This window comes from Rhipicephalus microplus, chromosome 5 (assembly GCF_043290135.1).
Source record: "Rhipicephalus microplus isolate Deutch F79 chromosome 5, USDA_Rmic, whole genome shotgun sequence".
NCBI classification, from domain to species: Eukaryota; Metazoa; Arthropoda; class Arachnida; order Ixodida; family Ixodidae; genus Rhipicephalus; species Rhipicephalus microplus.
The window spans coordinates 155,694,342-155,721,773 of record NC_134704.1 but is presented as its reverse complement, the minus strand read 5'-3'; the positions used below and the strand labels follow the sequence as shown (position 1 = coordinate 155,721,773).

Genomic DNA, 27,432 nt, shown 5'->3' with positions numbered 1-27,432 from the left:
GCTTGCTCAGTTTTATTCCGGAAAACTATTATGATGATCGAGAACTGTGCCTTAAACGACAATTTTTATGCCACGGAACACTTGCCTTCGACGTATATACTAATGAGCTTAACGTTCTGTACGTTTGTAACGGGTGAATCAGTGCCTATTATTTGGCTCTCTAGCGCAACCTTCGTAGCAAAACTATTCACAAACGTGAAAAAAAGGCAGAACTATCGGACCGCATTTACCATTGAAGTTTCATGTTAACCGCTCTGCTGTACGCATTTATGCATGCATTGTGCCGTGTATTTAAAGCACGAAACTGAAATCACCTTAAAATGTCTACCGATTTGTGGCTCCTATTCAGCGAAGTTCGTGAAGAATATTATTGCGATCAGCAATGTAATCGATCTTGTAAGCACTCGCTGAAAGCGCTTACGGCTAATTCAACCTATAGCACAGGGCGTTCGGCGAAGTATTCCACAGCGCATTATCGTCGTCTAGTCCTCGTTTCCAACTCGGCTTGATTGCGCGAGATAACTGCTCGCAAACTTTCTGAGATCTAATATACCCTCCTCGCACTTGGTCGTGGTCTTATATAGGCGAATTCGATTAGTCAAGGGACGCGGAGCTTAGAAGTTGAGATGTTCTTTCGAGCGCATATACTTTAATTAAGACAATTAGAGGACGCAGCGCGGGATTCCTATGCTGGTGATATTGCTGGTAATATTCTGCCGCAGTGCTTCTTTTTGGTTTCAGAGACAGCGTGTGCTAAACTTTCGCCTGTTTCTCTTGTCTCGTTTCAGATTTTTAATGGTTTTCACGTGTCTGGTGCTAAGTGTTTTTTCAACAATCAAAGACTTCGAAGAATTAGCCGGTGCCATACTGCTGCGAATGGTAAGTGCCTTTCGCTGTATACTATTACGGAGAGCGCACTTTCCTGCGCTTAGCAGAAAGATGAATTTTCTAACTTGAATGTATGTGAATATGTCAAAAAATCGGAAAGGCAAGCCTTTTCATCCATTCTGTTTGTTTATTATCATACAGCAAATCGTCTACACGAATTGTAGAAACTTTATTGCAAAACAATAAAAAAACGCAAATGGTGTTTGTAAAGAAGTTGCACCAAGGACATATATAGAAATAGTAAACATTAAAGAAAAGATAACCCACCAGTGCTACTTTTTGTACGAGCTAGAATAAGCGCCACACTTCGTGGAAAATATGGCGTCTTAGCACATTTACGCAGTGATCGTGATTTGGTGTCTCCACGCTCACAGCCTGTTTGTTCCACTGTTTAATGGTGCCGGAAAAGAAACCCATTGTTTTTAGGGGCGAAGCTCCTTATGGCGTGGCTTGTGCGTCCCTCGTAGAACGTAACCACCAGTGGCACATACCCGAAATAGCGGTCCTTACAATGTCTGCTGGATGGGGGCACTTGTATATGATGAATACATGATGAAAAGATGTGAGATGGCTGTGCTTGGAGTTTTCACTGGACATATGGACAGACGAACAGAATGACACACGCACGGACGGACATACAGAGAGATGGTCGCAAAAAGAGATGGACGGACAGACAGACGAATGAACAAACGGACGGATGCACCAAGGATCACACAGATAGGCGGACGCAAGAACGAATGGACAGACAGACTTACGAACGCTGTGCCCCACCAATCATCATTCACTCCGTGGATATGCTGTGATTTTTTTCGTTCGACGAAAAATTCTCATATTTGTCTGTTATTTTCATGTCTTTTTGATGCTCTAATCGAGTTTATTGAAACGTGACTGGAAAAGGCAAAGTTATTTTCATAACTGTAATTGAAACGTCAACACACAGATCATGTACGGCGGTCATACAGTGTGACTCAAACCAAGGATGTTTTTCGGCGTGGTAACGCTAGTGTTAATCTGATGTGACTTGGTTACAAATTGTTTGAATTATATTGGTTAGCTGCAAACGTACGAGTGGCTGGCTAAAACTTAACATTTGTGCTTCGAAAATCGGCGTGAGCACGGAGACGCAAGACGACAAGTGCAGCGGTCGTACTGTGTCTTTCTGGTCTAGTGTACCTCTCCGTCGTATTCGCGCTGATTTACCAAGAATGCATCGTCTGAAACGCGCCTACTTTACTATCCTAGTGGAAAAAGTTAAGCTCCAGGTCGGCTTATTCTAGGTGTTGAGAAGATGCCCACTTAACTTGGTCTCAACCAAAACAGATAAAAGAGGGCCTAGGTGCACAACAGACATGGGGACTGATTGCTTGTCAAAAGAATCACATAACATGCTTGTTACGTTGGTTTTTAAAATCGTCACTACGTCATGTGCGGTGCATTGTAGCATACCACGCCCTATGGTGTGCAGGTGTATCACAGGTGATTCGCGGTGTGTATCACCCGAGCACTGCAAAAACAGTCTTTCCTATCTTTATAAGGTACCGTACGAGGTGATAACATGATAAAAAGGGACCATTTACTTTAGTTGCTGGCTTTATTCTACGCCAAAGCACACAAATACACTCCTATGTGACCCAGCAAACAATGGTCCAGCGTTGCTTTCTTCCTCACGATTAACCTGATCAATTTCGCTTACACTTAGTTCCAATAAAAGTGACCTCTCAACTGTAACTTTTGCGCCGCTCATGGGCGTGCACACGGTTCTTTCTTCTTCAGGAGGGAGTGGGTTAAAGGTTCACCGCAGTGCCGCCCTCCCTAATATTACAATGTATGGGGTAGACATTGCCCCCTCCCGAGTCGCAGCTCCCACCTTCCTGTTATGTCAATGTATGAGGAAGACTTTGCGCCCTCCTCAAGTGACTAGAGGAAGCAGCCAGCCTATTGACCAGTCCAAAGTCGTCGCCCCTCGCGTTTCGATGCGCGTACGCCTCCACGGGGAGTGGTCTCTCGTGCGTGCGCGCTTATTTAGGGATTCAAGATAGCACGAAGGTGATTTTGCTCGCTACCACGGCAACGTTTACGAAGGAAGTGAAGTGCTTGTTACAGATGTTCGCGATCGTCCTGTGAATATTTGGGCGCTCGTTTCATCTATCTATCTATCTATCTATCTATCTATCTATCTATCTATCTATCTATCTATCTATCTATCTATCTATCTATCTATCTATCTATCTATCTATCTATCTATCTATCTATCTATCTATCTATCTATCTATCTATCTATCTATCTATCTATCTATCTATCTATCTATCTATCTATCTATCTATCTATCTATCTATCTATCTATCTATCTATCTATCTATCTATCTATCTATCTATCTATCTATCTATCTATCTATCTATCTATCTATCTATCTATCTATCTATCTATCTATCTATCTATCTATCTATCTATCTATCTATCTATCTATCTATCTATCTATCTATCTATCTATCTATCTATCTATCTATCTATCTATCTATCTATCTATCTATCTATCTATCTATCTATCTATCTATCTATCTATCTATCTAGCCGCCTACCTCTGGGAGCTCTCATAATCACCCCCTTAACTTGGAATAGACCAATGTTACCTTGGGAGCGCAATATAGTTGGCCGAAAACGACTCGTTGGTCAAGGCGCGAACAATGTCCCGATTCTATCACGTGCGTCGTGAAACACTTTCCAAAAAACAGTAGCACATACCCTAAGGCAGGCGTGTGCCACTGGTATTCGGATATGCGCCACAACTGATAGGCATTTTATATCTACCCAGGAACGACGAAAGCACACATCGGTAGCTTTAATGCGTGAACGTTGAGAAAAATCTGCCGTAGGCAGCATTGACATGATCAATGTAATTAATGAACGTCAGCGTCCCAGCAGGAATCGAAGCCTTGCCGTGAAAAAGAAATGCTCTATCACAAAGCCACGCAAGGCCTCGTATATACTTTTTCAAATAGATTTTAATGTTGGTGTACCGTCTTTTGTGATTGCAGTATCGGCTATCCAATTTTATATAAAAACATTACATATCTACGACTATGATACAGTCGTCTTGTCGGGTGAATATAAATTGTAGTTAGGCGCCATCCGTTGAAGTTGATTGGTGTACAAGTGCTGAGGGCTACCATTCTCTTGAGCACCACAACAAACACCAGCAACTTCATATCCGCTTCCTACTTTTGGTGTTGCTGATGACATCCTTCCGCAACTGCAAACATGCAATTATAAAACACACGCGGCTGTTTAACTTGTGTGTGTGTGCGCGTACGTGGATTTGTACATATATTTAGCGCCACTTGATAGCATCTCGCTCAATAATAAAAAATATAAAAAAAACATTCACCTTCCATCAGCATGCTTCGCATAACTTCGATTTCCAAAGTATGTGGGGTATGCGTTTTGTTTATTCTCGTTTATCAGCTGGTGTGATCGCACTGCGCAGGTAAATGCTAAGCCCTGTCCAGCAATGTTGAACAAGCTCAGTCAAAGAACGCGTTGCATGATTATTGTTACATAAATATGTTACATCATGTAGAAAAACAATCACAGCATAAACAGAAAAATCACTGTTTTATTCCATCTTTCTTCTACTCTCTACTGCGTCTGCTGAGAGCCGCAGTGTGGCAGTGACGCCTTGTAAAGCAGACACCTTGAGCAACTTTTCCCATTTCCTGCCCGCTTCACTAACGAAAGTTTGTCGCTTCGCAATCCCCGCATCGCACTTGTTCAACATTCTGCACTGATCGTCCGCAGGTGTGCGGTATTTGTAGGATTCATGAACTCGTTTTTTGAGATATGGCGGGGCTTAAAAAGGGTTTACATACCCACTGGGCACTAACTTTTGTGAACAAGTGCTGGTCGACACACTCTAGACTAGCTAGGGCCCCTCTGTATTCTACTTTCCTAGCGCCTACGTTACCACACTTGGACAGCGCGGCTTCGCCGGCACTTTCGAGAAAGGGTAGGCAGCTTGAACGAATGCATTTGCCATGCGGTGTAAGTGTTCTGACGAGCGCGCAACAATACATTTTCTGTAAGGCGTATACTCCTCCCCGTCCGAACGTGTGATGAGATCACCTAAGGTTGGAGAGGCTTTAGCTAGTCTAGAGAGTGTTGGCCTGATACACCTTGAAGAATAAAGTGAATAGATCCATTGTACGCCATCTTTTCTTCTTTCACACTCCCCATTGCTGTTAGAAGTTTTTTATTAAACAAATTCTATGATTTGGTATGCAGTCATGTACTTATTTTACACGGTAGCATAGAAGTAGCGAGGCAACATTTTCGCATCAAGTGTAACTGTAACAAGTTGCTTTTGGAAACTCGGTCACTATACCTGCAAGGCGTTTTTAGGTTATACCTGCACCATACCTGCAATTACCTTTAGGCTAAGGCGGCTGTAACTGTAACACTGTTACTTTTTACTGGTTGAATGCCCGTAACTTCAGATAGTCCACCGGCTGTGCATTGGGAGTAGATTGACACGCTACGCCACATATATATATAGTATGCTCCTTTCTAGGTCACACTATTCTGAACGGGAAGGTGCGCAACCATTCTTCAAATTTCATACAGTAAGAAGAAATTTTTATTGATTATAATGTTAATGATTATAACAGCGACAAATGAGGTGGACAGCAGTCATCATGGGCCAAGGCTTCCCGTGCATCTCTAAAGAAAGCTTCTTTTGATTGGTAGCAACGAGTGGCGTCACAAGGAGAGGGAAATGGGAAAGGAAACGTTTGATATGGTCGTCATCTCTGATTCTCAATTTTGAAGACATGTGTTGCAGTCTACCACTATGCATGAATATTTTTCAATTCACATCAGCATTGAATATTACACACAGTAGAGCTGAAAATGGCAGGAAAAATATCGTGAAGCCGCTTAAAAAAACATGAACAGCAGTAATAAAATCATGCGCATAATCCTTTTATGGTGTAATAAAATGTTATTGAACGATTTGGAAACCCTGGCACTGTTTATTTTTGCTTTTTCAGAGCACAATTCACGTGATTATTCGCAAGGTAACGCAAGGTCAGGAAAACTGTGAATTTTCATGGGGCATACACAGTATCATTTAGGTTCATGTAGATTCTTGTTGCCTAATTTTGCTTTCGCTTTCCTCGCCGGAACAACAACGTAGCAATATTGTGCGTAACCGGGGAATGCAATCGATAAAATGATCATCGAAATTAAAATGCGGTAAAGTGAAAACGAACCGAGCAAGGATATCTCATCTAAAAAATGAACGCTGAATACTTAATTGAAGGACGCCATTATGTGAAGGACGCCATCGCAAAAATGTTAAAGCCTTCTTTGCGATGTAGTAAGGAACCGAAAAAAATGGTGCAACGAAAGCAGCTTCTTTGCGTGTTGTCCGAACACAACTAACGTATCTATTTATGACCTCAGGTACTGCAGTAACTGGCCAGGTCATCCACCGCTCTGCCACGACATTAACTTAAACTTCAGCTGCTTTTATATGGAAGTTAAACACTATGGCTAACTCAGATGCATCTTCTTATAGTCCCCACAGTTGACGGCCTATACTTCTGTGTTATGCAGTGTTTTAAGGAATCACCGGGACTCATACTGACACGCTATTCGGGAGTAAAAGTCATCTCCAGTAAGATAAAGGCAGTGTTACACAATGTGGAAAACTGAGAATACGCGATGTAGATGGCATCAACCCCTGCATCCTCATCTTTAATTGTCTTGACAGGATCCTGTCGACATGGCTGTGGGTAATGTCGCTTCCCCAGCCTTGTGCCGCTGACAACATCCACCACTCCGAGAATACACAGCTAAGCCTGAATCCACACCTGTATTGTGATGAGTCCACTCGGCAGGATGCTGTCGATTCGTTTCCCGGGTCACGGATGCTGTGTTGAGCCAACGAACGATACTAACGTCTGTGAGAATACGCCATGTAGATGGCGCCTCCCGCGGCGTTAGCTTCTAGTCGCCTCGACAGGAGGCTGTCAACACGAGTTTGGGGAAGTTGTCGCTGGCATTACCTTCTGCGGACGGATGACGTTCACAACAGTGGAAATACGAAGTGTTGATGGCATCCTCTCCTACGATTGCATCCTGAGTCATCTCGGCAGAACTTCGCCGACGGGCTTTGCGGGTGATCCCACTTGCCATTCTTTGCGCAGACAAGTGACGTTCAAGGCCTTGAATACGTGATGTAGATGGTATCCTCACCTGTGTTTCGCTTTTAGTCGTTTCAGAAACGTGTTGTAGACGAAGTTTTCGGGAGTTGTCGCTTGCACTGCCTTGTGCAGACGGACGACGTTCACCACTGTGCCTATATCAAATGTAGGTGCTTTCCTCACCGGCGACTTCACCTTGCAAATCTCTTCAAAATACTCTGTAGATTTTGTCAGTTCCATTTCCATGCGCCCACAGGTGATGTTCACCAGTTCGTTAATACGCATTGTATGTGGTATTACAAGCCATTTTGGTGTCTGGAGCCGTTTCGGCAGGATGTTAACACGAGTTTACGAAGTTGCCGCTGGCACTGTCTTGCGCTGACAGATGGGGTTTACTACTGTGCAAATACGAAATATTGATGGCATATACTCCTGTGATGGCGTCTTAAGTCATCTCAGCAGAATCTCACTGATATGCTTTGCGGGTTTTGTCACTCTTTGTGCAGACAAGCGACGTTCATGACTTTGAGAATACGTGGTGGAGGAGGTATCCTAAGCTACGTTGGTGTCTTGAGCCACGTTGGCAGGATGTTTTCAACACGATTTTTGGGAGAGGCTGCTGGCACTTCTTGTGCCGACGGATGATGTTCAGGACGGTGCGAATACGAAATATAGATGGCATCCTTACCTGCGATGGTGTCTTGAGTAATCTAGCCAGAATCTTGCTGACAGGCTCGTTTTGTCACTTCCCCCTACTTCTGCCGTCAGGCGACGTCCGTGACTGTGAGAATACGCGAATGTTGACGGTATACTCCACTCTACTGCCGTCTTGAGTGGTTTTGGCAGGACTTCACGGATTTGCTTCTCGGTGTCGCTTCCACTGGCTTGTTCTGAGGAACGAAGTACACGACTGCGCACCCACACAATTCAGATGGCATCCACACCTGCGGCGGCGTATTAAGTCATCTCGGCAGGATCTGGTGGATTCGCTTCTCGTGTGTGTCGCTTCAAGTGCCTTTTGTCGACAGATGAAGGCCATAACTGTGAGAATACGTGAATTTGGCGACCTCCACACCACTACGTCATCGTCTTCTGTCTTCACAACCGGATATCATCGATTCGCTTTGTGTGTGGCGTCGCTTCTATAGATGTGTATTGGCAGATGACATCAACTACTTTGGGTATACGCAATGTGGACTTCATCATGAATGGCGTGCTTTGGTAATAATTTAGTTATTTTTGTGACACTTCTGCCAATGAAATAGCATGGTACCTTGCAGGAGATTTATTGGAGAATTATTACGTGAACATTTCATGGTAAAAAGTAGGAGGGCGTCTGAAACTGTGAACTTTGTAGCTTATGCATTATAGCGTCACTGTGAGTTACCTATTGTTTGTGATAACAAATCTTCTGGGTAATTATAGTGCTTACGGAATTTATTTCATTAACTGAGCTTAAAGGCACAAGAAGGGTGTTATGTAAGAGATGTTTTGACAAAAAAACACTTGATAAAAATTTAAGAAAATGTTCACGTATAAGAAACCTTGCCATTTCTTCAATAAAGACAGGAGAGGTGGGGATGAAAGCGATGTGGTGGGGAAGCTATTTCCCGTCCGTGGCTGTGCGATGAAAAATGATGACGAGCGAGTAAGACTTGAACGAGCAACGTTAGACGAATGGCTTGTGCGCAAAATGTAGAATGTAAGATACTTGTCGAAGTGAGCTGTTATAGAATTTATGATATAACGATAAGCTTGCGATGCCACGGTGATGTGCTGTTCCATAAAACCAGATTCTGCTTTTAATAACGAAACATTCATGTCTTGTGAGAAGGAAGAAAGAATACAGCGTGATTTTGAACACATTTTGTGGCGTCGCTGGTATAGATCTGATGAGGACTGCATATGGGTCATGTATAATCAAGTTTAGGCGTAATAAATGTTTTATATGCGTGTAGTGTTACGAGTTGAGTTGAGGAGCACTGATAAGGTTACTGCATGAGAAATTCTAAAGTTTTGCTTCGAGATGATGTGATGTTAGTGACATGAGAGGACCAGTTGAGATCATGCGTTAGAGTAATGCCTGAATACTTGCATGAGTCAATGGAATGGTTGTCAATTATGATAGGAAGGGTATGACTATTAACGCAGCGGGTAATTGACATAGATTTAAATTTATGAGGATTTAAGGTCATGAACCACTTTTCACACCACTTTTTAATAATTTTTAGGTCATTCTGCATTGATATGTGTTCGCTATCATTAATGATAAATCGATATATGACATAATCACAGATAAAGTTTCCATTGTTAGAGAACACATGCAATGGTAGATATTTTATGAAAAAAAGAAAACAAGAGAGGACCTAAATCTGAACCCTGCGGAATGTCCGATGTTACTGGTAGAAAGGTAGAAGCAGAATTGTAAATAATGTCATACTGTGGTTGGTTATGAAGAAACTCTTTTACTTATGTTAGTATATAAGGGTGCAAGCTTAAGTGAAAAAAATTTGATATTTTTTTATGTGCTACTTTATCTGAAGCCTTCGCCAAGCGAATGATAATGACTTGGATACAGTGTTACGACAAATGTTTGAAGGGAGATCATGCAGAAATGAGGATAGCTTCGTGTTACCTGATATATTTTTACGGAAACGATGCTGTGATGAATAAAAAAAGTTGCTGTCTAGAGAATTTATGACGTGTGAAAATATGGCGTGTTCCATGAATTCGCAAGGAATACTGGTGATGGTTGTAGGGCGATATTTTAATGGTGATTCATGATTACCCGTTTTGAAGAGTGGAAAAACATGCTCTTTTTTCAGTGGTTGCAAAAGGAGCCTGATGAAATTGATTGCGGGAATAACAGGGTCAAGTGCACGGTGGATACGCACTTGGCGTTTTTTAAAGGGCGAAGCTCATTAAGCGTTGGGTCGTGCGTCCCCGATGTATGTAGTAGTAGTAGTAGTAGTAGGCGGCCACCTCTCGTTTAGTGCTTGGAATGTCCACTGGGTGGTGGTACTTGTGCATGATGAAAAGATGCAAGATGGACGGACGGACGGACGGACGAACGGACGGATGGACTGACCGACCGACCGACCGACCGACCGACCGACCGACAGACCGACAGACAGACAGACAGACAGACAGACAGACAGACAGACAGACAGGCAGGCAGGCAGGCAGGCAGGCAGGCAGGCAGGCAGGCAGGCAGGCAGGCAGGCCGGCAGGCAGGCAGGCAGGACGCAGGCAGGCGGATGGACGTACGGGTGGACGGGTGGACGGATGGATGGATGGTGTAAGTGGATTATTCGCGGTTTATCGATAAAACCCTTCAAAGCTTCGCCCCACTCACCATCATTCACTCCGCTGATATGCTGTCATTTTTTTATAGCTCGTGGTGATTTCATCGACACTGGCGGATCAGGATAACCTATGATTGTCAATGAGTGTAGGTATTTCGGCTGGTGAAAAACTAATATTGGACATTGGAGGCATCACGTAAACAGGTTTTGAAGGGAGAGGCATGAGTGGTTCAATTGTGAAAACAGACGCGAAATCAGAATTGAACAAGTTGGCACACCTCCAGTCGGATACAATGTCACATTCTCGGCTGCTGACGCGCCGGTGGCGGGATCGAATCCCGGCTGCGGCGGCTGCATTTTAGATGGAGGTGAAAATGCTGTAGGCGCATGTGCTCACAATTGGACGCACGTTAATGAACCGCAGGTGGTCAAAGTTTCCAGAGCCCTCCACCGCGGCATCTCTGAATATCATATGGTGATGTTTGGACTTCAAACTTCACATATCAGTCAATCAAATCAAAATGTCACAGTCCTTAGAGATTTTATTACCTGGTGGTAATATAGGGTTTTTTACCTGCAAGAACTATTTCGGGTTATAATTGAGCATGCGGGGTAGGTCTGAATGAAAAAAAAAAGAATGTTTCTGTTGCCGGATAGCGACAATGTAGGTGCTTTCGGCTTCGTAGTATTTATTCCAGGAGTTTGGGCTTGACCCATGTTTAGAGGACCGAGACCGACGTTTCTTTTTGTTCTCAAGCTCATTTAGTGCATTTGTGAACCATTGTCAATTGTGATTAGGCCGGGGTGTGATTGTCGGCCTACTGCACAACAAGTTTAGACTGCAGATTGTTTTGGAAACGGCACCACTTTTCATTCATGAAGTGATTTTAGTAGCCCGATTCGAATGTTTTGTAGCATGCTTCTAATTGAATAATAATTGCGGTATAATTTATTGTGCAAGCGGAGTGTGTTTTTCTTTGTTATAGTGCTTACAGGTAAAAGAAGTAACATGTGAGAGATAAAAGGCAGGGGTATTTCTGAGCTGAAAAGAGCTGCTATGTTACTCTATGTTAGAGAAAGCGGGGCTAGAGAAAGAGAGATTGAGGAAAATGAAGAGGAGGACAAACGCAGAGATAGCCAGAATTCTCACACTCACAATATCACAATCACTCTGTAACCAATCACTCTGTAATCACTTTGTAACCAATCACTCTGTACTGTCATCATTCAAAATTTGAGCAATGCTTTCATCGCTTCTATTAGCCATGCCTGCTCACGGCGATGTGACAAATTGTTTACTGCCGTCATTGCTGCGTGAAGTCGAGCATAAGTAACTGCGAGTGCCCAATTCTAGGCACTAAAATGAGGACAGGTGCTGATGTCTCTTCTGCATACCACAGCTCTCACAAAGAAGGTTGTTGGCCATTACTATATCAATTGTGCGGGGTCTCGTAACGAGGCACGCTCTCTGAATAAACGGAGACAGTAGACGTGGTCGAAGCAAACCAAACAAAGCATTTATTGATCTACTTGTACATCGCCGATATCACCAGCCAAATCACATACGTCACTAGCGACGCGCTCAAACAACCTTATACAGTATTCCAATGAAGTCAATCATCCTCATCATCATCATATACAAGGTTACGCGAAGGTGGCTTCAACATAACAAATACAAGGGAACGTGAAGGCGGCGTCGCCGACGTTCGACTCACTATACGAGGTGCCCACGGCAGGCGACCCGTGGCGCCGTACCCTTGGACCCACCGCGGTAGACTACTGTTCGCGCCAGCTGCCACACAGCAAAAAGATCACAGCATATCCATGGAGTGAATGAAGATGAGTGGGACGAAGCGTCCGTCATTCTGTCATCGTGCGTCCGTCCATCCGTTCGTTCTTGCTTCCGGCCGTCTGTGCATCCATCCATCCATCCATCCATCCATCCAGTAAACACTCTAAGTACCGCCGTTTCTCGCATCTTTTCATTGCGATCATCTCTCTCCTTCCCCTGTGACACATACCCGTCTATTCCCTGTGGCACATACTCGCTCTCATGAGGATGCGCCACCGGCGTTTACGCACAACGGGGGACGCACAAGCCACACCATAAGCAGCTTTGCCCCTAAACGACTCGCCACTCTTTTCTGTCCGGCCACGTAGCCACATCATCAGGCGTCACTGCTGGCGCTACCTCACTAACCAATATAATGCTGATAGTGAAGATCACTTGCGAGTGCGGCGCCCCCTACCACTCCGCGGCTGTTGACCTTTAATGCGGCTTGTTCGCAAGACATGTGTGCGCCACTAGGTGCAAGCGGCTACACAGGGGGTGATACCACGCTCACAATTGAAGATGACGCCGTGGATGCCACTCTGAGACAGAAATGACGAGGCAGAGGGGCCTCTTTTCGGTAGAGTCCATCAGCGTCTCAAAGCAAAGTACTGAGTAGTAGTAGTAGTAGTAGTAAAAAACTTTATTATGTGTATAATCCAGACAATCTAGAACTGAGTTCGGCTATTGTTGATGTATGCTGTACAGCCTCTTGACTGGAGGTCAAGTGAAGTGCGTAATTCCTTGTGCCATCACTCGAATCTGGCTTGCAGTATCCGTCGTTTGTGAGGATTTCTCTCTACCGAGCTGCCGTGAAGATAGCAGTATTGCAATAGGGGATTACTAAAACAAGAAAAAAATGGCAGCATATCCATGGAGTGAATGATGGAGAGTGGGGCGAAGAATTCGTCCATCCATTCGTTTTTGCTTCCGTCCATCCATGCGTCAATCAGTGTGACCGTCCATGCGTCCATCAGCCCGTCCGTGCGTGAGTCTGTTCGTGCGTCCGTCCCTGCGTTCGTCCATGCAGCCGCCCCTGCGTTCGTTCATGCGTCCATCCATGCATCTGTCTATGTGTCCGTTCGTCCATCTATTCAACACTCCAAGTACCACCATCTCGCAACTTTTCATCATATATTCCCCATGTAGAAGTACCGCCATCCAGCGGACATTCCAAGGACTAAACGAGAGGTGGCACACGCACACTTTCTTACGGCTTGCGCTTCGGGTCGACTTCCCACCTTTAGCCACCCCGAGTTCATGGTATATACTAGTTCACGGTATTCGTGGCACTGCGGCCGAACGCTCGCTAAACCTTTCGAAAACCAAGGAGGTTACGCCTAGCGAGTATGACGTAGCAAACTTTTTCAGTCAGATAGTGCTCAATGTACATGCGAATGGCTGCTAATGGGAAATGAGAGGCGGAGAATTCGACTTTTACTTTCTTACGGCTTGCGCTTCGTATCTGCTTCCCATTTTTAACCACCTCGAGTGCATTCATGGTATATACAAGTTCATTGTATTCATGGCACTGCGGCTCAACGCTCGCTAAACCTTTCTAAAGCTAAGGAGGTTACACCAACACCACCTAGACTATTCACAAGGCCCATTCATACCCCTCTCTTCAGACGGCATACGTCACGCTAGTTGTCCGATGTTATGACCGGCACAGCAAGGAGGTGGCTTGCAAGGGACGCTCATCGGCGGAACGATCAAACGCTGTCCGCGTCCTGCAGGAACGCGGGAGGCGTCTGTGTGCGCCGCAGGAAATGCACATCAGCGTCGCTGGGACACACAGTCGGCGTCTAGCGCGTGCACGGACGGCTATAAAAGAAGCGTGTCGGGAGTGCGCTGTGCTCTCTCTCTGGACTTCGCTGGCCCGCTCGTCTCGAGTGCGCTCTGGGCCCTTGTGATGGAGAGGCGCGTCTGTACGCTCTCGTTGCAATGTACTTCTCTTGCAAATATGTAAATTAAACGCATCTTCTACTTGTTCGTGAGACGCGTCGCAAGAGTCGTCCTTCGCCCGATCCTGGGTGGCCGCCTCCACCCCTCCCCGGACATATCACCGACTGTCCAGGGGCCGAGGACGCGTCGCTCAGGTGGTGGTGTTGGTCACCCCGCGCACTTTTTTACCCCGAACGGCGGACAAGCCACGACAGGTTTGCCTTTCATCGCTACCTGCTTCGCTGGTTAGAATGCGTTAGGCTTGGTGCTGCATCGCACTGCTCTGAGTCTTCGTCCGTTCCCACGTGTCCTATTTTATTGGTGTTGTATTTGTGAGTATGTGATTACACATCGATCAGTGTGACATGGGACGTTGTTGTGTTCCCGAGCCGCGGCAATTATGACAGTGGTCCCAAAGTGCGTGTTTTCGCATTCCCCAAGGATGAAGCTCGGGAGAAGTCTTGGATTAAAGCCATTCCGCAAAAGGATTTCACACCAAGCATACACTCCAAGGTGAGAAACTGCTGAAGGTTGTTGTCTTACCGGCTCTATCGCATTACTGGCGTTCTGGCTCTGTTACTGTTGAACGGAGCGAGTAACTTGAGTGGTGATGGTAGTTTTGTCGCGCTTCAGGTAGGGCAGTGCGGTAAAATAGAACAGAAATACTCAGGCTCGTGTGAAAGTTCCCATTAGCCCGTTTCGTATGAACGTAATGAAGTCACTGTTATGCTTGGCGCAGGTCTTTGAACTCCACTTCCTCGAGGCTGACTTCATCACAAAGCTGTCACATTTCGACGCAGCGTTGGAACGGACATTGACAGTCGACAGCGAGAGGGTGCGCCTAGTGTCAGATGCTATACCATCGGTGTTTCCGAACTGTCCGTCCTACCTGAGCACGAATCGCAATCGTCGAGAATCTCCTGTCTCGAAACGAGCTCGAATGGAAGACGAGGCCTTGAGCAAAGTGATTAAGGACTCTATATGCGCAAAAAAAAGCGAAGAGGAGAGAAATGCTGTGTCGTCTTTCTAACACTCAAGAGGCAAGCTTTCTGCTGTATGCAGTAATGATTTCTGGACAACCAAGGCCAACGATCGTTGTGTGATGTTTCTCCGCATCGAAGATAATCCTTCACCGCACGTGAGGTTTTCCGTCACTCTGCTTGCTGATCTCTCACTTGCAGTCTCAGCAGGTGTGATCAAGCTGGTTTCATTACCTTGCGGAGGCGCAGTTCCAGACGCAGTGCGCGACATCCGGACGTTGTCCTCACTGCTCCAGCAGCTGGAAAACCACATGACTGAGACGCCTGAAGTTGCAAGTCCGTCGAAAACAACGTCAGTGTTGCAGCATATCGGCTCCTTATTGAATGAACTGTCCCAAGACAGTGACACGACCGAAGAACACAGTGCTTTGTTTCGTTTGCTAAATGAGCAAATAGCTCTCGCACTCGCTGCCCCCATTCGTCGCTACAGTGCTGAAACATTAGTGTTTTCTAGCATCCTGCACTCAATATCTCCGCACGCCTATAACTTTGCCAGATCAGCGTCGACGTTGACTTTACCCCATCCTTCAACCCTGCGCCGCGTTTGTTCCAAGTATGGAGGCGATCCACTGAAGGAGAAAAACGAAGCGAACTTCCTCTCCTATATTCGAGAAAGAGTGAAGTGCATGCAGCCGCACGAAAAGACGGTGACGCTAATGGTTGATGAAATTCATATCAAGCCATACTTCGATTATAAAGGGGGCAGCATAGTTGGATCTGCAGCCAATTCTCAAGAGGCAGCCACAACCGCTCATGTTATCATGCTTCAGTCGCTCTTGTCATCAAACAAAGATGTGCTTCACATTCTTCCTGTTGCTAAAATGACCGCTGAAATTCTACATGAGTTCTGCAAAAAAGTAATTTTAGAAGTGGAATTTATGGGCCTCAGGGTCATTGCTGTAATTACCGACAACAATTCCCTCAACCGAAAAATGATGTCGTTTTTCTCAGAGAAACAGGAAGTAAGCATTGTATATCCTCATCCAGCCGACAACAATCGGCCTCTGTTTTATGTCGTAGACCCTGTGCACATACTGAAATGCATCAGGAACAACTGGATGAATCGAAAAAGCGAAGGAATATGCTTTTACTTTCCTGAAGTGAGCCTGTCAGGAATATTGCCCGACGGGCCGCCCAGAATGAAAGCAGCATCATTTGAAGCCGTACGGCAGCTGTATGCACTGGAGCAGACATCGCTTCTCAAGCTTGGCTGCAAGCTAAATTCCAAAGCAATCAATCCAACACTTATGGAGAGACAAAATGTAAAGTTGGTGTTAAATGTCATTAATCCGTTTGTATCAAACGCACTTGAGACGCGTGGGGATGCCCTTGAAACCACATGTGCCAGTTCAACAGCTTTCTTCATAAACATCATATCGACGTGGTGGAAAATCGTCAACGTGAAGACCCCTTCGAAAGGTCGCCGACTGAACGACACCCTTCAAAATCCAGTGAATTCTACGGTGGATCAACAGCTGGTTTTCCTTAGTGGCATGGTAGACTGGCTGGATGCTTGGAGCAGCGTCAACATGAGCCGTGGCTGCTTGAGAAGGGAAACACATTCTGCGTTGAGACTCACTTGCTACTCCCTTGTTGAGCTGTCGTGGTACTGTTTGGAAGAACTGAAGTTCAAGTATGTCTTGCTGGGAAAATTTCAAACTGGCACTCTTGAAGATCGCTTCGGTCGCTACCGTCAGCTTGCTGGTGCACAATATCATGTTTCCGTGAGGCAGCTTCTGGAGTCTGAAAAGAAAATTCGCCTGCAAAAGCTGCTGATGCTTCCGCAGCCAGACATCAACAGCGAAAGTGACACAGAAGTATCGCAACATAACTTCTCTGTTCACATCTCAAATGATGAAATTTCCAACCCAAAGCATGACATGGAGGTCGTTGCTTATATCGCTGGATATTGTGCTCATTCAGCTCTGAAGAAGCTGTCATGCGCATTTTGCAGCAGCGTGCTCGTCCTGGAGAGCAGGAACATAGATGTGGAAGGTAACACAATGATTGACAACTTGTCAAGAGGAAGCTTAAAGTTTCCGCAGCCATGTACTGTGCACATGGTGCTGGTGACAACGCTTGTTGTCGAAAAGCTCACCAAGGGAGAAAATGCAAAGGCGTTCCTCGCGTCGAACAACCAACGTGGCATTGTAAGCTCGATTACCACATCACTGCTAGGAGATGTTGAGCTAGAGACTTCTGAAAATGGCCATACCTCTGAGACTATCGTGCGGCATGTAGTGCGTGTTGCAACAAATGTCGCTCTGAACAACTTTTGTAGACTTCGAAATGACACCATCCAAAGCACCGCACAAAAAAGGCAGCTGATAGAAAAATCAAAACCTTGAACAAGAAATGAGGTAGGATGGTTTTAACCTTTCGTCCTAATAAAACCACTTCTACAAATGCATTTCTGACTATTACAGTTTGATCACTAAAATGTAAAGGCAGGCGTAAACAAATGCAGACCGCGCAGGAACAAAAAAAGAACAAAAAAAGAAACACCGGCTTTCAATAAGTGCCCACAGCAGATATAACGAGAACGAGTGACGACGACGGCCGGGGTGCAGGTGGGCAACTAGCGTGACGTCACGCTCTCCCTGGAGGGGCCTTGTCAATAGTCCAGGTGGTGTTGGTTACACCCAGCGAGTATAACGTAGCAACCCTTTCTTGTCAGATAGTGCTCAATGTACATGCCAATGGCTGCTAATGGTGATCGCAGCCTGCTCGTTAACTAAAAGCCGAATGCTCCTGTCTCTCATTCCCCATTAACAGCCATTGATATGTACATTGAGCACAATTTTTTATTGCTCAACAACACACAGAAGAAGTCTCTCACCGGCACCACCTTGGAAGTCAAAATGTTATACTTGTTACATACTACGGGGGACGTACGGGTGCGGCTATAAGGAGCTTCGGCCCTAAAAAAATTAGGGACACGAGGTAATGGTGAGCGTCTTAACAACGTGCGCTTTACCGGTGACATCGTCTTTATACGTTACTCATCGGACGAATGTCTCATGATTACTGTCCGGAACATTGGACAAGAAAAGGAGAAAAGCCAGTCTAAAAATAATACGCAAAAAACAAAGGTAATGTTGCACAGTCTCGGAACATGGCGTCGCTTTGCAATAAGTAGTGAGGCACGGCAGATGGTAAATGAATACATCTACTTTGGACAGTTAGTTTCCGCAGACCCGAACCCTGAGACTGAATCAACTAGGAGAACGAGGCGGGGCTCACTTGAAAAGCATTTTCAGATAAGAAATGACAGTTTGTGATTGGAGCCCGAAGTATATCTGTTGCATCTTACTCGTACTTACCGGTGGGGAAGAAATGTGGAGGTTTAAAAAAGGCTTGAACTTGAATTAAGGACAGTGCATCGAGGAATGGAAAGGAAAGCGATAGTTGTATTTCAAGGGACAAAAAGACAACAGAGTGGATACAGAAACAAACTCGTGTTAAGCACATGTCAGTCGAAATCAAGAATAAATTGGCATGGGCATGGCATGTAATGCGTATCCAATACTCCGTTCGTCATTATGAGTATCTCTTTGTCATTATGAGCAACAGCCTTAATTCCATGAGAAAGGGAGAGAAAATTATCCAGGCAGATTAGATTAAGGAGATTGTGGGTATGACGTGACTACAGGAAACAGAGGATCAGTTTTTTGAGCGATACATGGAAGAGGTCTTTGCCTTGGAGTGGGTGTTGCGAGGCTGAAGATGATAATGAAAACAAGATAATTGGTAGGCGCTTGTGCCTTGCTCACTAGGCCATGGACATACCCCCCCCCCCCCCACCAAAAAAAAACAAAAACAAAAAACAGCTCGGCTTTCAAAAGAGAAAAATGCATGTAATAGTGGAGACATGGTCCTATGTGACTTGTGAAGGTTGCACAGCTCTTCTTTAAAATGTATTGGCCAGCGTTAATGTAGCCATTCGAAATACTGCTTTCTTGACTTCTCTGCAGCACTTGAGCACCACGGCCATCCAGCCCAATAATGCAGTGGTCACTGAGCATTCAAGTATTTTTGCCACTGCTACCATACTTGTAAAACACGATGCGCTTATTTGATCGCGTTATGCATCTGTTCTCGCAGATCATTATTCCTCTTTATAGCCTTTATAAGGTTGCAGTTGCTTAACCGCTATTTTGCGTGTGAACCATCGGTCTCTGTTGACGTAATTTTTTTGATGAAATCTTTTGGTTTAGAAGCTAGCATGTGAAAGTAACAAAAAATAAAAGTAATGATTGGCATCTCGGGTTTGTATGCAATGCGGAATGGAAAAACACAGGTGTTGTAGGACATGGTAGGAACGAAGCTCTCTAGCTGAAGTAAGTTTTCTTATTATGAATGAACATGGGTGAATGTAAGGAAAATAAACAACGTTGTATTCTTGTTTGCTTTCCGAGAAGTTAGAAAAATATCACTATCATGCATAAGTAAATATTACTTGCACTATAAAAATAGTTTACAGCATGAACGACAACATTTTCACGCAATCCGAACCACCTCTGTCACCTATCACTGCTGCACCTAATTAAAATAGGGCTGAAATGACAACGAACATTCATTGAAGCCGTTTCTTCACATTAAATCTCTCTAAAATATATCAATACGAAATTCTCGCAACGTTTGAATCAACAATAACAGCAGCAGACAGCAGCAACCTCAAAAAGTGCGCCAAGGAAAGCTTGGAAAACGCTCGTTTGCGATCAAGAGGAAACCACGATAGCTTAAATTGAGGACGACGCAGCGAGCAATGGAAAAAAAAATGGTAGGTGTAACCTTAAGAGACAAGAAGACAGCAGAGTGGATTAGGGGACAAACGGGGGGTTAAGGATATCATAGTTGAAATAAAGAAGAGGAAATGGACATGGGCGGGCATATAGCGCGCAGACAGGATAACCGCTGGTCATTAAGGGTAACTAACTAGATTACCAGAGAAGGGAAGCGGCTTAGGGGGAGACAAAAGGTTAGGTGGGCAGATGAGATTAAGAAGTTTGCGGGTATAAATTGACAGTAGCAAGCACAGGACCGGGTTAACTGGCGGAACATGGGAGAGGCCTTTGTTCTGCAGTGGACGTAGTCAGGCTGATGATGATTATGATGATGATGATGATGACAATAGCATAATTGGGCTCGGTGGGCATCGCCTTCTCAATAGCCAGCCTAGCTTTGGTTCTCCGCGCATGCATCAACAGTGCCGTAAGGACATTGACGCCCTGCATGTAACATTGGGTGTTTTGAGCTATCTCAGAATGCCAATTACAAGTATAGTTGTGAGTGCCCACTAAGCCACAATTCTCCCTTTTACGAAGCAGCAAAGAGCTCACTAGTGTCTGTAAGAGAGAAAGAATAAAATGAGGAAAAGGTAGGGAGGTTAACAAGAAATTTGGGCATCCAGTTTGCTACCCTGCACGAAGGGAAAGAGGAATGGTGAAGAAAATTGAGAAAGAAAGGGAAGGGCAAAATAGTCGCGTGAAAAAGGAAAGAAAGGGAGTGGTGGTGCAATAGCCTATTCAATAGGCCACTACCACGCAAAAAGTTCAATATGGCCTTTACTGATTTTTTGTGCAATCAAATAGAGATCATGTCGGCCTCTGTAAGGCGACACATGAACCTAAGCGGCTGGTTTCTTGGTGAATGCTGTTGCAGCTGATGGTGATTAAGTATGTCTGAGTACTTTCATATGGGTTAAAGTCGTTAAATTTTAAGGCGCGAATATGACACGAACGAGGAGAGGCAGTACACGAGCACTGAGCACCCTCTCCCTTCATCCGTGTCGTATTCGCACCTTAAACCTCAAGTACGTTAAATCGACAAGCCTAGCCTGCCATGGTTACATTGAAATAAGTGTTATTTAAAAAACCCACTCGCTTCAATTCAAATACTTTGCCTCCTGGCGCGATTTCACGCTTCGGCCACTCAATCGTACATGCGTTAAAGAGATTCCGCAGACTACGCGAAATTAATATAGTGTTTTTTTATTAATCAATTTCAACCGGTATTGTGGATTTGTTCTTAAACACTTGCTTGCCACAGAAACAACCAGGGTTCGAATTTTTTTAACAGAACTTTTTTACTGTTTATTTTAAAGCGAAAGCCTTCAATGTCTCATACTCGCGGTCACCGCCCTTCCGTGCGCTGGAACGTTCCAAGCAGTAGCTTCTTTCCCTCACACTCTCTCAGCAACTACGTGATGCACAGTAACATTTGTGTCGCCACAGCTGCGGCGTCTTCCCGTTACATTATTTTGTCGATGAAGCGGCAGCTGAGAAAGCGCAAAAAAATAAAAATAAAAACGAACACAAAAACAAACATACAACCCCCAAAAACTGAACAAAGAAAACTCAATAAGAAAACAATAACAAAAAAAAACGTGGCATAGTCACTCGAACGGCCACTGGCATCCCCGAAGAGACTTTGGAATTACAAAGTGTTCTTCAATCGTTTATTTTCCTCTTTCTTGATTGTGCGGTCACAAAGAAAATAATAATTTTTTGTTCACAACCAACAATTCCCATGCCGGAGCTTCTACGAAATGAGCTCTTTAACGCTATCGCAATAATATGAATGACAACCATAAAAATAAAAACAGCTACACTGTTTAGAAAGCAGCTATTCTGCAAACAATGTAAAAGTGTGATTGGGCCCATGTGTCCGAGCGCAGGAAATCACACCTATCTACAAAAAAGAAAAAAAAAAGCCGCGAGGAAGACCATGAAAAACAGCTTACTAAAAACAGCCGAAAATTTAATTTATCCTCGTTCAACAGACACTGGAAGCTTACGGTTTAAATGGATATTTGGCTGTTTCATTGTATTCGTCTGAAGCTTTCATATATAAAAAAAAATGAAAGAAACACTTCATTGAACAATAATAAAAGAGCAGAAATTCAACCGAACGTAAATTTTTGGTACAAGGGTATGGCATCGCAATTTTGCATGTTTTGTGTTGAAGCTCTCTTGCTAGTCGACTTGCCTGGTATGAGGCATATTATGTATGTTTCTTAAACAATAAAATTAATATGGGCGTGACTGACGTGGTCGAAATTCGTGCTGTCATTGCAAGCTGGCGTGAAGTCTTTGGGATGGAATTGCCACCCACCCTCGAGTTTTTCACTTACGCCTTTCTGCTGATCCTGTCGTTTCACATAGTTCAAACAACCGGGATGGGTAGTATTACGATACAAAATACAAAAGTATGGTAATAAATGAATATATATATATATATATATATATATATATATATATATATATATATATATATATATATATATATATATTTTAGAGATACTTTGGAATATCTCTTTCTGCCTCGAGGTACAGTTGGACAATGTATTTCTATCTCATTGGTGTAATAACATTATGAAGTATCGATTGTATCGCAATGCAGAGAAAGACGTGAAGTGAGTATCTCGTTGCCTTTTTCCTAAATTGAGCATTTAGAAGTACTTTTTAGTCCTCCTCAAGAAAAGGCGCACTAGCGGTTGGTGACTCACTGAGAGACTAAAGGTTTCTCGCACACACAAAACGGCCCATAAGGTGAAAAACTGCTCGACGCCGCTGACGTCAGAATATCGGAAAGAGTATCGTTATCATTTACCCATGAAAGACTGCCTCTCAAGGCTGGCATCAATCCCTAATTTTTGAGTGTGGAAAATCATCTCTCGCATAGACGAGTCTGTTCTTGAGACCGAATCGTTCTGCCTAAATTACAGCCTATGGTAAAAAAAAGCTCTTTGTATTTAGGTGAAATTAATACAAAACATTATGTCTAACAGTTCGTCATTTTGGAATAAATGCATGCCTTTAGGGGCGAAGCTCCTAAAGCTTCGGATCTGTCCATGGATTTTTTGTGATAGGTTCGTAACCACCTAGTCGTATGAGTTACTCAGCAGGTGGCGCTAGTGTGAGTGACAGACAGACGGAGAGACGAACAGACAGACAGAGAGACAGACAGGCAGACGGACAGACAGACGGACGGACGCTCGGATGGATGCCTAGACGGATGGACGGATGAATAGACGGATTCGTGGACGGACGGGCAGTCTCATGAATGGACGCACGGATGGACACATGAACAGAGTCAAGGACGCACGGATGGGCGGATAGATGGACACGAGGGCGGACAGACGAACAGATGAACACACGGACAGAGGACGGGCACTTCGCCCCACTCATCATAATTCACTCGGGATTATGAATGTTTTTGTGACTGGTTCGTAACCATTTAGTTGCATGACTCACACAGCAGGTGGCGCTAGTGTGAGTAACAGACAGACAGACTGACAGATGAATGGATGGACAGATGGACACAGAGACAGACAGGCAGACGGATGAACGGACGGACAGACAGACAGACAGTCGGACGGATGGACATGTAGGCGTACGTACAGACAGACAGACAGACAGACAGACGTATGGACGGACGCACGCACAGACAGACGCACGGACAGATGAACCTCTTTGCCAATGACTGCATCGTGCAGCAAATGCTTTCCAAATGCAGGCTCATATGAAGGGGGGATAAACAACAAGAGGGAAGGCAGGGAGGTCAACCAGGCACATGCCCGGTTTGCTACCCTACGCTGGGGGAATAGGAAGGGGGCATAAAGATGAGAGACAGGAAAGAGAAGAGAAACAGAGAGAGAGAAAAAAAAAGGAGGATTGTCAGTCAATCGGCTGGCGCGTATGCAGCGGTGGCACTACACAAAAGGTAAAGGTGGTCACATAGGCCTGTAGTCCTCAAAAGGCACAAGACAGCTTTGACTGCTTTTTGAGCCGACGAAAGGCGATGACGGTGTTCCAGTAGCATCTGCACAGAGAGTGGCCGATCGTCCAATTGTCGCAATGCGTCCGAAAGCTTCTGTCTTTCAGAGGCAAATCGAGGGCAATGGGATACCAGATGGTCGATGTCTTCTTTGGTGCAGCAGACGTCGCATTCCGCATTGTCGGTCAATCCGATGAGGGTTCTATATGCTTTTGTGAAGGCAACCCCCAACCAAAGGTGACAAAGAAGTGAAGCTTCACGTCGACGAAGTCCGGATGGAGGTCGAAGTTCCAGTCGAGGGTTTATTTGGTATAGTCTCGTATGTCTTATGCTTGGGGTGTTCCACTCCTGCAGACTCAGACTACGTGCCAGGTGACAAAGTTGCTTTGCAGCGTCGGTCCTTGACAAAGGAATCGGAAGGGTGTGTTCTTTTTGGTGCGATGTGCAAGCCGCGTTGTCTGCGGAATCATTGCCACTGATCCCACAATGGCCAGGAAGCCACTGAAACTTGACCTCGTGGCCTGTTTCTGTGACGTGGTGAACAAGCTTGACAACTTCGTAAGTTAATTGTTCATGGCAACCTCGTGGAAGGACTGACTGCATGCTCTGTAGGGCTGGTTTTGAGTCTGAAAACACAGCCCATTCACTCGGTTTTTGGGACTTGATGTATTCTAGGGCGCCACGCAAAGCCGCAAGTTTTTCCGCTGTGGACGTAGTGACATGTGACAGTTTGATTCGCAGAGTGATTCCTCTAGCTGGAATCACCACCGCACCACCAGAACCAGACCCTGTGGTTGAACCATCGATGTATATGTGCACGTGGTTGTTGTACATTTCGTGCAGATGGCTCAAGCTCAATTGTTTTAGGGCTGATGAAGGCAAATTTGATTTTTTCTGTATTCCTGGAATTGAAACACGTACCTGTGGAAGTGTCAGGCACCACGGAGGATACACCAGTATCTCAGCAGGCGTAAAACCTGACGTAAACGACGCACGATGAGCACAGACAATTGCACTAAATTTCGTGCGGGGCCTCTCAGTAGCGAGGGTTGCCAAGTGGTGCGAAGGATTCCGAGCATGTTGCCTGAGGTACGTACGCATCGTTTCAATGGTGATGTGCGTCATGACTGAGTAGTCCTGTGCAATGGCAATTGTTTCAGCTGTCGATGCGCAGCGGGGTAAACCAACGCATATCCTAGGCGCTTGCGCTTGAATATTTTGGATTGTGCGCAGGTTGGTTTTGCACGTGTTAGATATAACAGGTAGGCTATACCGCAGGTATCCAGTAAATAATACCTTGGACAGCTGTAACATAGATTCGACAGACATTCCCCAACTTTTCCCAGAAAGAAACCTGAGTAAGTGACAAATGGCGGTCAGCCACTTTTTCACGTAGTTTACGTGGGGTGTCCAAGACAGGTTTCGGTCGATTACAACTCCCAAGAACCTGTGACTCCGGCTGCATGACACCAACTGCCCGTTAATATATATGCCGTAAGCGGACATTGGGTTTCTGGTGAAAGCCACGTATTCATGTTCAACCTGGGGGGAAGTGATTATAAATAAAAAGAGAAAAGTGAGCCCCGTAACTGTCTCTCAGGGGGAAGACACCTCAACAGTAGCTAAAAAAGAAGGGCGGTAGAAAAGGGAATAAATGAATAGAATTAAAAGAGAGAGAGATTTAGAGAGAGGAAGGAGAGAGCAAGGCGCAGGGACAGGGAGCTACGGAAGTTAGGAGGAGACAGGAAAGATTGACACGGTTGCAGAAGTGCGAGGACGGGTGCCGCCGGCGAGAGCTCTTGTCGAAGACAGGAGATGGCATAGGGTTAATCCAGTCGGCCAGAGCTGTGCTGTCGTCGGAGATCGCGAGGAACAACCGGTCGGCACGGAATCCAGCGAGCGAGTTATGTGTAACCTATCAAGATCTGAGGGAGGTGCCTTGACTTAGTGTTTGCAAACTTCCCACTAGAGCCAGTGCAAAAACCTATCTCGCTTCATTTCACTGACCATAAAGCCGTAAAAATGAAGGGACCTTGCAATCCACCCACCATGACAACGAAGAACTGAAAATAGCAAATGGAGAAACGAACCAACAAACGATATGTAGCAAAACAAACCCTGATTTGTACATGATACGCACAGTATCACGTCTTTTTAAAGATGTATTGGGCTGACTTATCATGGGAGAGTTACGGTTTACCGATGATCTCCCTCTCTCGAGCTTTGCTCACTTATCGTGACTCATTCCGTGGATATGGCGTGATTTTTAGGAGCGTAGCTTCAAAGCCATCGGTCTATTCCTCCTAGCTCGTCGTGGTTCGTGACCGCCTAGTTCGATGACTAACTCAGATGGTGTGGACAGACAGACAGACAGACAGACAGACAGACAGACAGACAGACAGACAGACGCACGGACGAACGGACAGACGGATGGACGGGCGGATGGACGGATGGATGTGCAGACAGACAGACAGACAGGTGCACGGACGGATGGATGAACGAACGCTTCACTCCACTTATCATCAAATGATGATAAGTGGAGTGATACGTCCGTGCTTTTGTACGCACGGACGTACAGAAGCACGGGCAAATGGACGCCCAGATGAACGCTTTGCCTCAGTCATCATCATTCACTCCGTGGATATGCTGTGAATTTTTCTGAATGCACTGCCCTTGGCTAGTGAATCGAGTGAATGTCTTCACTTGCAAGTTTCAGCGCTTTAGAGCAATAATCAGAATATCACCATGCACTTAATAATTGGAGCATTAGTATCTTATAAATAAAAAAGAAAGTATAGTGCTATGTGTAATCATGCATCTGTATATCTCTGTGACTGCATTCCGAGATACTTTTTTCGTCTTTTGCAAATGTATCTCCGAAATATCCCGCTTCGTCAAATATGTATGTACCTTGGTATCCTAATGTTAAGCTTTTAGGACACTTATTTCGATATCTGTATTCTGGAATGCTTTCCTGAATATCGGTGCCACGCCCGAGTTTAAAACAGCAATTACATCGTTACTATTAGGAACCGAAAATATAAAATGCACTATTAAGTTTATTATCGAATGCACTGATCTTGTGTTAGCAATTATATTTAAACACCATAAAATGATATATGCAAAGTTCCGGAAGAAAAAAAAAAAACTCCAGAAAATATTGGGGGATCTTGTTTCTCGCTTTCAAGGGTAAAGCGGAAAGGAGGTATTGGGCCCCATATATGCACCACATCCTTCGTCATGGACGTACGGCTTGTCCCCGGTCACCGCAATGAACCCGCCTTTAAAGCAAGGAGTGCCTTAATAGGTAACATTGGTATGTGCAAACACACGCGTATAGTGGAAATAAAGTGGCAAAGTTCTCACTACGCCCCAATTCATCTTTCATCGAATTAGGGAAGTAGCCACTCGTGAATACGCGTATCCACGCAGCTGATGATC

The 27,432-nt window shown here is 44.9% G+C and overlaps 1 protein-coding gene across 1 annotated transcript in view; it reads left to right on the top strand.

The window, feature by feature from the left end:
• Positions 1-27,432, top strand: part of KCNQ (KCNQ potassium channel) — a 320,065-nt gene that overhangs the window by 130,490 nt on the left and 162,143 nt on the right. Inside the window, exon 2 of the mRNA XM_075896102.1 lies at positions 789-879. Coding sequence (XP_075752217.1) covers positions 789-879 — 91 coding nt within the window. The remainder of the gene's footprint in view (positions 1-788; positions 880-27,432) is intronic.